At 30.3% G+C, this 11,660-nt stretch overlaps 2 protein-coding genes across 3 annotated transcripts; one reads left to right on the plus strand and one right to left on the minus strand.

The window, feature by feature from the left end:
• Positions 1-284: 284 nt before the first annotated feature.
• On the plus strand, positions 285-3,155 carry LOC107403767 (cytochrome c oxidase-assembly factor COX23, mitochondrial). Of its 2 annotated transcripts, none has more exons than XM_060817787.1 (3): positions 285-694; positions 2,057-2,133; positions 2,694-2,883. In XM_060817787.1, the coding sequence occupies exons 1-3, from the start codon at positions 499-501 to the stop codon at positions 2,739-2,741; spliced, it is 321 nt and encodes a 106-aa protein (XP_060673770.1). In that variant the 5' UTR covers positions 285-498; the 3' UTR covers positions 2,742-2,883. The 2 variants fall into 2 exon arrangements, with proteins under 2 accessions (XP_060673770.1, XP_060673769.1); XM_060817786.1 differs by lacking the exon at positions 2,694-2,883 and adding an exon at positions 2,910-3,155 and having other exon boundaries at positions 320-694.
• Positions 3,156-3,344: 189 nt separating this feature from the next.
• LOC132803930 (cytochrome P450 714C2-like) lies at positions 3,345-6,658 on the minus strand. Its single transcript, XM_060817785.1, has 5 exons — positions 6,228-6,658; positions 4,876-5,102; positions 4,371-4,615; positions 3,867-4,236; positions 3,345-3,777 (listed from the first exon to the last, which is right to left on the minus strand). Exons 1-5 carry the CDS (start codon positions 6,577-6,579, stop codon positions 3,352-3,354), a joined length of 1,620 nt encoding a protein of 539 aa, XP_060673768.1. The 5' UTR covers positions 6,580-6,658; the 3' UTR covers positions 3,345-3,351.
• Positions 6,659-11,660: the final 5,002 nt, after the last annotated feature.

An 11,660-nucleotide genomic window follows, 5' to 3' on the forward strand; every position in this document is an offset into this window, starting at 1 on the left:
AGTTTCATGAATTTATAAGTTTAACGTTGCTACACAAATCTCAAATATGCGCAGAAATTAAAATTGAAGTACCATCGTTTTCACTACATATTTATTATTGAAAACAATTTTGATGATTTCATTATTATTATTTTATTTTTTTAGGCGAAAATTGTTATTTTATACACTTACCATAAAAACAAGGGCGGTGAGAAAAAAATAAATTAATAAATAATAAAAAAAAAGGAGCCCTGGCGAAACCTTTTGAAGCTTGCTGGTGGGTCCTGTATAGGTGTTAATTTGGTCCAGAACTGCTTTTTGGTAGAAAGCTTACAAGAGCTGTTCTCGTCTTGTCCAGGTTTTATGGTTTCTTTTGAGTCCAGAGAGTCAAATAAAATGGCCCATGGCCTTCCAAAACATGCCACAAGTCTTTCTGGTTTTGTGTCTCGGCTTGAGGATGGCCCACAATGGCTTACTAATTTGCTTCATGCTGATATGTGTTATATTTTGTCGTAATATATGAAATCTCTTCTTTTCAAAAAAAGAAAAAAAAAAAAAAACAAAAAAGAAATAAGAATAAAAAAGAAGAAATTAGATCGGAGGAAAACACAAGAGGAAACTACTATGGCATCCAAATCTTCAACACCGCCATATCCAAGTGCTGCGAGAATTTCTGACTCTCCTTGCTATCCTCAATATTCTGCTTCTCTCAAATGTAAGACTTGTTTACTTATCTCTCTCTCTCTCTCTCTCTCTCTCTCTCTCTCTCTCTCTCTCTCTCTTGTGCCTACATCTCTGTCGTAAATCTACCTTTAAAGCCATCTCTTTTATTGGTTTTCTCTTAATCATCTTGTAATGTTGTTGTTGTTGTTGTTTTTTTTTTTTTTTATTTAATTTTTTGTCTATAATTGTATCAAAGATTGGAACTTTGGCTTTGTAAACATCGAAATAAGCACGCAGAGTAAAATTTCTGCAGAATTCTGGCACACCCATTAGAAAATTTCCGAACTTATAGGTGGAAATTTTGGAATTTTGGATGGAAAATTTTAGTTGAAGCTAGTTTCAGTGGCAACTTTGGGGGAAGAAAAAAAAGTTTGATGTTTTCAAGAGTGAAAAATCTTGGGTGTGAGAAGAAAAGGGATAATTGAAATTTGGTTACTCTGTGGATGATTAAAAATGAGATGCTGTCCCTGATTGAACAAATTCTTTTCTCTCTTAAAAGCTACTGCTAATTCAGTAACTCTGCCACACCACCTAGTTTTGAAAGTTCAAACCAAGTTGAGACTATCTCAGTCTGATGCAGTCTGAGGAACTTGGCTTGTGATTGGAATTATCTAGGCCTTCCAATGGCACTAGTTGCCCTGCTGTTACCATTTTGGCTTTGGGTTCGGTTCTGAACTATGAGGAAGGGAGAGGTGGAGGAAGGGAATGGGGGAGGAAGGGAGAGAGTGGAGCAGCGATGGTGGTTGTGGCATAATTAATAGTTGGTTATTTTGAATTTTCTTAACTTATGCTAACTATTTGGAGCCATTGCTAGATGCGCATTCAACGGTATTTATGTGTCATCTAGTTTGTGTGGATTTTGCATTTTATCAATCCTTATTGGAGTTGTTGTTATGATTTAATTGTCATGTTTAGCTAGCATCTTTTCGTAGTAACAAATATTCTTTTGCATTTTCTTTTTGTAGAGATCATCGCACAGATAAGTATGATTTAACAATTTTTTTTTTTTTTTTTTTTTTTGGGTACAGAATTATTTCTTTTCCTTAATCATTTGCAACTTTTGATGTTATCTTTCAATACGTCCAAATTTTGAGAGGCATATTTATGCTGCATGAAGGGTGTTTAAATGAGTCATCAACTCTTTGTTCCATTGCTTTTTCTGTTTTCTAGTGGATTCCAACTTTGGTGCTTTGTGTCATTTAACATGATTATAATTTCTTGGTGGGCATATGGTGTCTTAAACGTGAGCTGTTTACACTTGTGTTACTTTTTGAGTTTTCCTTACTGATTTAGTCACTTAAAGAGTGTAAGGCCTACAATTTCTGAATATAAATTTCCTGGGTAAACTTTGCAGGTCTAGAAGAATATCAATCAGACAAAAGCAAATGCCAAGAACACTTTGATATTTACAAGGAATGCAAGAAAAAGGAGGTAATTGTTTTTTGAAATACTTGAAACCCTATAGTTTTACTTATAGTATTATTACTGCTGAACAATAGATTGTTGTACACTTCTATTAAATATTTTTTCTTTTATTGTTATATAAGTTCCTTCTTGGTAGTTGATGGTTGATGCTGTTTCTCTGTTTTCATTAAAACATCTAGAGGTTTTGATGCTCCGTTTAAAATGTTGTTGATGATTGTTTTAGGTAAAATAAAGTATAAAATAATGCATTATAAGAGTAGAAAATTAAATTTCTCTGCTTTGTACAAGTAATTTAATCAGATCATTGATAATTGTTTTGTTCTTCTGATTAATATGAAATACCGTAATGGTTTATCGAGTTGTCTCAAATTTTCCGATAGCCATCTTTATCCAAATTGTGGGTAGGATCCTTTAAATTTTTTTCCCCCCATAATATGCTAATTAAGTTCTTGAAAGTATCTGTACTCCAAAGCTGCATTATTTGGGTTAGAATTTGGCTTGAGGATGTATATTTTTCCTGTCATGAACAAGGTGATTTTTAGCCTCTAGCTCCCTGTTGGTTTTAGGAATCTCTGTTTGTCTATGGATCCTGGAAACCTCGCACTGTGCTCTGACACAAGCTGCACGATGATGCAATTATTGCATGGATAAAGTATGCATAATTTTACAGTGGCAACCAATGTAGATTACCGAGTAAATATTAAGAAGATCATCTCTAGCATTTTTTCTGCTTTTTTACTTTATAGCTGTTATATAGTCTTTAAAAAATTGTTTTTTAACAGAGGGAAGCTCGCCTAGAACGCAACAGCAAACGGTCGTTTTTCTCATGAAGTTCCTTTTGCCTCTTTTGTTAATTGAGCAGAAGTCGGATTTTAGCTCCTTATTAGTTTGTGTTAAATGTATAGAGCTAGACAGTGAATACGAAAACAAATAATGGATCATGCTTTATTTTCTATACTATGAGTAAAGCTAAACTGAGAGGATGTTCCAATTTTCATGGAATTGAAAGTTTGAACATATATTCTGTATATTTTATGCATATAGTAGTGCTTTGAACTTACAACCAAGCAAGAAGACTCGAACATCAGAGAATTCAATTCTTAAAATTTCCCTTTGTTTCTTTCAATCTTTAGATATAACCAAGAACCACAAACAAAAGGAAAATCAAAGAGACAGAGAGAGAGAGAGAAAAAAAAAAAAAATCAAAGCAATAAATTCACACACTCACAATCTTCTTACTTGGAGATTGATTCCATTTCTAGGTTCAATAAATAACCTGCAAGTGGGAGAATGTTGATATGAAGGTGAGAGAGAGAAAGAAAAGTTGGAAAGTATAAGAGATAGAATCAGCTTCAGCTGTGTGAGGGCTAAGCGCTGGCCAACACAAATTCGAGTTCCAACTCCAAATGGTATAAAAGCCTGAGGAATTTTGGAAGCTCCAGGTATTCCATTCTGAAACCTTTGTGGATTGAACTCTTTGGCATCAGGACCCCATAGATTTGGAATATGATGCAGAATTGCTATTGGAATCTGGATGTTAGTCCCTTTTGGTATCACAATGTCTTTGAGTTTGATATCTTGAAAAGTTTCCCTTATGACGAAAGCTGATGGTGGGTAGAGTCTGAGTGTTTCATAAATCACCATTGAAAGCTGTTAACAAACACAAAAGAATTTACACATTAAGCTGTAAACGTGAATAATGAGGATGCAATCTGTGTCATAATGTGCAAAGGATGTACTGTTTTCATGCTCGGGAGCATATCGGCGTCTGGAATGCCTCCCCTGCAAATCTTGAGCACCTCAGCTCGAGCACGAGCTTGCCATTCTGGATTTGCAGCCAGAAGCATCAAGCTCCATGAAGCCGTGGTAGCGATGGTTTCATGGCCAGCTAAGTAAATAGTCTTGCAGTTATCTACTATGAACTTGTCCCGAGTCATTCCCAAACACTGCCTATCAATATCACCATAATTTTTGGCACCCTCCAAAATCATTTGCAAAAGATCTTTCTCATAAGTTGTTTCTTCTCTATGTTTTACCAGTTGTAAGATCATTGTTTGGATCTCTTTCTCTAATCTCCAAATCTCTCTGTTGGTCTTGGTTGGCATATATCTATATAAGCATACGAAAATGACAAATTGTTTAGTATGTACAATTTTTTATTTTTTATTTTATTTTTATTTTTATATTGAGTTGGTTAAAAATGTAAGATAATAAGTGATGAGAAAAATGAAGGAAAGAATAACCTTGAACCAGGAATGCCATTGAATTTCTTGGACATGATGTTTTGGAGGGTTCTAAGTTTCAAGAAAATTTGTTCCCCTTGTGAATAATTGCTTCCAAAACAGGCTCTTGAAATTATATCTGCTGATAAGTTTTTCAAATCTTCATCAATTTTGATCTCTGCAATTCCTCCTTTCTCACTTTTGATTTTAGTCTCCCAAGATCTTAGCATGGACGATGTAGACTCCACCATTATGTTCACCATGCCCTTCAACAAAATTTCACAATTTTATTTTTAGACTAATAGAAAAACGAAACAATTTTTTATGCATTCAAGTTCCACATTGTTGTAATCTATAAAAATAGTAATTAAAAAAAAAAAAACTAAAATTTGAAAACTGAGGAACCAAGTTAAATGGAAAATCAAATTTTAAAAAGGTTAAAGAAAAAGGTGACCAAAAATGATAATTGATTATTAATCAAGTGTTGCATAGATATCTGCTCCATATGCTAGATGAAATAATTTACCTTAACCTTGTCAAAGTAAAATTCAGGAGCAATAATCTTTCTTTGATGGGCCCAAATAGGCCCATTTGAAGTTGCAATACCCTGGCCCAATAGTGGCCCACGTTCCTTGGGCTGATAGGAAGGCTTCCCTAAGCTCAAAGATGTGCAATGGCTTAGTTCTTTCACCACCTCTGCATCTGTGATGCACAAGAGATGTATATTTCCTGTTGAATATATGAAATTCGGCCCTGCACATATACTTGCATTCATAATTTAGAAAAAAAAAAAGTTTTGAGAAAAAAATTCAAAATAGGTATAAATGAAGTGTGTTAATAGTGAATCATCCTTGATGCTTCAAGTAAATTTATCGAATTTTTAATAGGAAGTCAAAAAAAAATACATATATATACATATATTATATAAAATAAAATAAATGGCAGTCGAATCCGATATACATGATATATATATATATATATACATGATATACATGTATATATCATGATATACAATATATATATATATATATAAAATAAAGTAAATGGCAATCGAATCCGATTAAATTAAAAAGTAGCACATCATAACTTGATATTCCGAACAAATAGCATATTCTTGGACTAAAAGCAGACATCAAATGTGGAAGTGAAATTATATAATTTATTATAAAATTGAAAAAAGAAAACTCAAAAAAAAAAAAAAAGAAGTAATAATAATAAAAAATTGAAGACTTTAACGTTAATAGTTGTAAAAGAGTGTTTAATAAATAATAAAGCTGTTTAGCGTGACAAAAGAATTTACGTGCAGTGTTGTTGAAATTGAACAGTACTTCCTGCTGCTGACACCCCGTAGTTTCTAGCAGAGTTAGATAGATATATAGCAGTACTATTCATTAAATAAGGAATACACATTTATTAATCAAAATTACTTTATTCCATTATATCAAAAATAGAAAATAGAAAATAAAAAATTTTATAAATTAATATATTAAATGTGGGAATCAGTCTGTACCTAAACTACTTTGACTAAAATTATATTATTATAACGATGTGGTTGCCTTGGAACCAAATACTACTCTTCTCTGATTGGTATAGGCATAGAGAAGAGAAAATCTTCTTTCATTGGTATATGCCTAGAGAAGAAAAAACACAAACATAAATGAAGATAAAACAAAATATTGATTCACTGGTTTTCCATACCCGACTGAAACTAACTTCTTGAAAAGTAATTAAAAAGACCAAAACTAATGATAATCGTATAGCTTCATTCACCTCCATGCATGTTGTTATTTTTTTCTTTGAGAAAAAAAAAAAAAAAAAAGAAAGAAAAAAGCAAAAGAAATAAGAGAGCAAAAACTAAATAAGTTTATTATTAAATACCATATTGAGCTAGCCATTGATAAAGATGAGAAAAGATGGTTGAAGGCCAGTCATGGACAATAACAGGAATGAAAGAATTAGAGGCTGGTTGATGATCATCATGAGCTGGTTTTGTTGTTTTTGTTGATGATGAAGAGTTTTGAAGCTTGAGCTGGATCTTCTTGATTTCTGGTATATTTCCCAAGAAAATTGATGGTGAAGGCCCTTTGATTCCTTGCTTCTCAAACTTTGATCTAAGTCTTTTTGGCTTCAAAAACAAACACTCATAGAGATATAAAAAAACCATTAAAAACCCAGCAAGAAACACAGAGGCTATCATATTTGTTGCCATTGCTATGAGCTCTTTTTCCATTATTTTCCTTCTCTCTCTCGCTCTCCTTTATGGTCTGCCTCGCTAGCTATGGTACTAATTGTTGGATATAGTCAACTATCTCTTTAGGTGGCATACATATTTATAAATTGAAAATTTTATTTGGTTTTGAAAAGTTGTGGGGATTTGTTTAGTTATAAATTTTATATAGGTTTTACCTTTTTAATTCTGATATACTAAGATCAAGAGAAAATGGGGATTTTAATATATTTGTGGGACTAATATAGAAAAGAATCTTTCATTCTCGATGTTTATGTAATTGTGACACCCATTTGGACGGCTGAAGTTGTCAAGTGTAAAACCCCATAAAATAAAACTTCCGATTTCCATCAATATTATTTTATTCTCAAATTAAGTTTTTAATTTACCTTTCAAATTTTCATAAATAATAATAATAATAATAATGGTGCTATTATTGGTTTTAAGTTTAAGTTTTTTTTTTTTTTTCCTATTTAGTTATGTGTAATATACTTCTATCAAATGTTAAGTTAGTAGCTACTTTCAATATTACTTTCAAATTTCAATGAATAAAAAAAAAAAAAAAAGGAAAGAAAATTTATCCTTTTAGATCTACAAAACAAAATTTTAATCTGATATCTTATTATCTCACTTTCTCGTTCTTTTCTCTATTAAAACCAAATTCATCTTTCTTTATTTGTTATTTTTTATTTTGTTTATATATTGTTCTTCACCTCAAATTAATTTAATTTAAATTTTAGAATATTATTTTATCTTTATGTAATATGTGTGATCTGAATTTATTCTGGGTTTGGTTTGAGAGTTTTGTTGCATTAATTAAAGTAGGAAAATAACAGAGTTTGACTTGATTATTGATGATTTGTTTGACTGAACTCAATTTTATATAATAATATATGTGGCGAGTTTGTTATTGAAAACTTGCCATTTGTAGGTGTGGATTATTGAGGCAGACAATATATTTGTTTGCGTTTGCAGGGGTTTGCAGCCCATCCAACATCTCTTTGATATTTGTTCCTCTGCAATCCAATCAGAATTGCTCAGAGGTGTGTTTGGTTGAACTGCAATTTTGATTTCATAAAACCCGCAGACTGTTTTTAATTTCTTTATTTCCAACCTTTGAATACAAGGTGCATCAATTAAAAGGATGCATATTTGTGTGTTTGGTTGGTCAATATAATTAATTTATATATAACATCTACATAAATTAGCATATGTGTGTGTGTGTGTGTGTGTAAAAATTCACTTATTTAAGATTTTGAAAAAAAAAAAAAATTTTATTCAGATTATCATACATCAATAATAGAATAGAAAATATACGATCTGTTACTAATAATAGGATGATCTTGGATAAATCTTGAATAAGAGACTCAAATTATATCCATCCAACATAGTTTTTTTGTTTTAGCTTTCAAATAAACCTATCAACTTCTTTTTATTATTTTATTATTTTTTCTCTGCAATATCCACCATTATATTTTACCTTTCTTGAATTATAAGTTATTGAAAAATGATGAATATATATATATATATATATATATAATTATGGATTTATTAGTTTATAGTTTCATTCAACAAATACAATAAAATCAACCAAGCATGCACCGATCATACATCTATATAAAAAATTCCGTAAAAAAGTTACTTAAGGTGTATATACATTTTTATATAGATATAATTTAAAATATAATGTGAAGATTTTTCTTTTTTAAATTTGGATATCAAAGTAAAAAATTTGGAGCAATTTGGAGAGACAAAGTACACCTAACCTTTTATTTTTAAATAAAATTAACTAAATGGTTGGCTATACACTTTTTGCACAAAAAGATTTCTTAATTTACACACCCAATCCACCGTAAAGTCAAACTGATTACACACACTTCCATATCACATAAACCTAAGTATTAATTTCTTTCTTCAACATGTTATGTGCCTAAGAAATTGAATTTAACATACAATTAAACAACTAATAAAACTTTTGCCAATTGGATGGTTTCTCCCATCACAACCACTTCATTAATTTTAATAATTTCTTTTAAAGAATATATTATATATGCATGTGATGAGATGAGATGCTTGATTAGATTCTCTTTTTCCCCCAAACCAAGTATGTGTATATATATATATATATCTCTAATTTTTCTACACCTCATCATGGACCTTATATTGGCATATGCATCTAAGTCGAACCAACTATTAGTTTTTTGTGTATATATAATTTTGCTATAATGAATATTGACATGATACGTAATATTTAAATAAAATATATACAAAATTTTATAAATTATATGTAATTTGATACTGATTTGTATCATAATTTACAATACAAAATTGTAAATATATATATATATATATATATATATATATATATATATCTGTTTAAATCCAAATTATTGTTAATTAGGTTGTAATCACCATACACCATGAGTTATATAAAATCAATTCATATAATAACTTAAGGGAAAGTGTTAATTAAGTTATTGTAATTTATGTATATGGTGAAAGAGTATTATGAGAGCAAAATATTTTAATTTAACTATTATGTCATATGGAAATTAATATTCTGTTTTTTTTCCCCCAGTTTTTATTGTATAGTTTCTTTTTGGTTGGTTCCTGTTTCTATATAGTTGTTGGATATAATTATTGTCATCTTCCTTTAATAATTGTCACTTTTTTCTGATTAATGAGCATTTCAATTATGAAACAATTAAAAAAAAAACAGAATAACGGCCAGGTCGACATCATAGATATTGTTTAATAAGTTTAAGAGTTGTCCGATCAAATTAATTGATTGCCTAGCTATATTTAGTGCATTTGATAATGTTTTTAATCTCAACTGGCTCTTGATTTATCGTTTGAGGTTCAAAATATAAAATATTTTAATCCTTTAGTATGAAATAAATAATATACAAAGAAAAATTTCGGTGGATTTAAAAGTATCTCAAGTAAAAGCAACCTTTCTACAATGATTTGTTGCTTTGTATTATGTTTTTATTTTAGTTTTTTTATATTTTGTTTTTGTAATTTCATCATGTAATTATCAAGAAAGCAATTTGCCTAGTAGCTAGAATCATAATCATACCCTACCACATTATAATATAACTTCTATCACTAGCAATGTTATTGTCATTGCAATTTGCACATTAGCCCATTAATGACAATATAATAAAATAAAAGGAAAAATGTAGATTAAGAAACATTTTAATTTTGAAATTAATTTTTTTTTCTTTTAAAAACATTTGCTCAATGAGTTAAAAATTAAAAAAACTGGCCTAGTATTCTAATTTGGAGGTGGTAAACAATTTTGATTATTAGAAATTGATTTCCAATTCTTCCATTATGGTTTAATTGTTCTGTTATGCTCAGAAATTGTGAAAAATTATCTACACTGTGAAGTATTCTATTGAACCGATTATTTATTTATTTATTTTTTTAAAGTGTGAAATTGAGTGTTTAAGCACATTTTTAGCCAAAAAAACAAAAAAAAAAGAAAAGTTTAGCCTGTATCTTATTTTGTTTCCTAAAAGTAGTTCCCAAAACTTGTGCAATAAATTATTTTTTTATGGGCCCACATCGGTCCACCTGATGATGGAATACATGGCCGAGCACCGGCCCAATTTTCTATTGTGTAGATGGATTTTGCAAGCCTTTTAACTCTTTACACACCCCTCCCATATAATGCTGCAAATAGAATTTCCCTTACCAAAGCTGAAAAACAAATACTCTTTAACAAGCACACCCTAACCATATCATACCAGCATCGTTTGCATCCATCAGATCCCTCAGCCTTACATAATCCAATTCTTCTTTTTTTTATTATTTTATTTTTTTTATGCATGAACTCTACAAATAAAGCATGAGAGCCAAATACTCTCAAATAAAGACAGTAATTCTGAATTTCCCTTTTTTGTTGTTTACATTACAAAACAAGGAGAAAAAAAGCATTATTTATATGGGCTACAATGACATGCAAGAACATGCTGATTACTGCTCCAAACTGTCTGGTCAGTTTTCTCATCAAAGTTGAAGTTTTCTCCTGTGGAGTGTAACTCCATCTCTAGGTTCAGTAACCAAACTAAAAGTTGGGCAGTGTTGGTACGCTGGTGATGAGAGAGAGAAGCAGAACCTTGATAGTATAAGAGATAAAATCACCTTCAGCTCCATCATGGCCAAGTGCTGGCCAGCACAGATGCGATTTCCAACTCCAAATGGTACATAAGCTTATATTAAAACATATAAGCTTTATAAATCAAAGTATTTGGATGTCATTAATAGAACATAATGTTTTCATGCTTTGAAGCATATCAGAGCATTTGAAACTCCATATCTGCAGATTTCAAGCACTTCAGCACGTACGAGCACAAGCTGGCCATGCTAGATTCGCAACTAATAGCATCAAAATTTATGATGCTACGATGGCAGTGGTCCCATGGCCAGCAAAGTATACGTTCTTGCCGTCCACATGATTTCTGTAATAAAAAAATACCAAAAAATAAAAAATAAAAATCAACGTGGCTGCCGTGGTATCTGTTAGCCATGGCTGCTCCTTGTAGAAGATAACTGCCCAACAAAAAACTCTAAAAAATCAATTTGAAAAAAAGAAAAGAAAAAAACAGTCAAATAATTTTTTTTTCCCAGTAATTTAATGGGAAAGGATATTTTGATCGTGCAAATAGCATCTCTCCTCATATAATTCAATAAGCTCAGTTATTTTAAACCATACCAAAATTTATTTTTAGATCCTTATTAGTAAGTATTTATTTTTGACTTTAAATTTATTAATTAAAATTCTTTAGGGATAAAAATCAAGACTTATTAGAATAGGATTAGAATTCTAATCCAATTAGATTTGTCTTAATATATTGTTTTATAAATAACCCATAAGAAAATAATTCTTAAAATATGAGAAACAACAATTGACAGAAAAAATCATAATTTTTAAAGATCTGCAGATTAAACCCCAGGTAAGAACCACTTTGACTTTTTTTTCAAAAAAAAAAAAGAAAAAAAACATTTTTTTAATTATTTTTTAATTTCTTTCTTGTGCGGAAATCAATGGTGAAAATCACTGATAATTTTTTTTTGCT

This window comes from Ziziphus jujuba, chromosome 5 (assembly GCF_031755915.1).
Source record: "Ziziphus jujuba cultivar Dongzao chromosome 5, ASM3175591v1".
NCBI classification, from domain to species: Eukaryota; Viridiplantae; Streptophyta; class Magnoliopsida; order Rosales; family Rhamnaceae; genus Ziziphus; species Ziziphus jujuba.

Bases quoted from the DNA above. Each gene is read 5' to 3' on its own strand.
- LOC107403767 (XM_060817787.1), top strand. From the start codon at position 499: ATGAAATCTCTTCTTTTCAAAAAAAGAAAAAAAAAAAAAAACAAAAAA. The intron at 695-2,056 runs GTAAGACTTGTT...TAAACTTTGCAG, and splicing joins ATATTCTGCTTCTCTCAAAT to GTCTAGAAGAATATCAATCA. The intron at 2,134-2,693 runs GTAATTGTTTTT...TGTTGGTTTTAG, and splicing joins AGGAATGCAAGAAAAAGGAG to GAATCTCTGTTTGTCTATGG.
- LOC132803930 (XM_060817785.1), bottom strand. From the start codon at position 6,579: ATGGAAAAAGAGCTCATAGCAATGGCAACAAATATGATAGCCTCTGTG. The intron at 5,103-6,227 runs GTATTTAATAAT...GTATATGTGCAG, and splicing joins TCAATGGCTAGCTCAATATG to GGCCGAATTTCATATATTCA. The intron at 4,237-4,370 runs GTTATTCTTTCC...ATGCTTATATAG, and splicing joins AATGGCATTCCTGGTTCAAG to ATATATGCCAACCAAGACCA.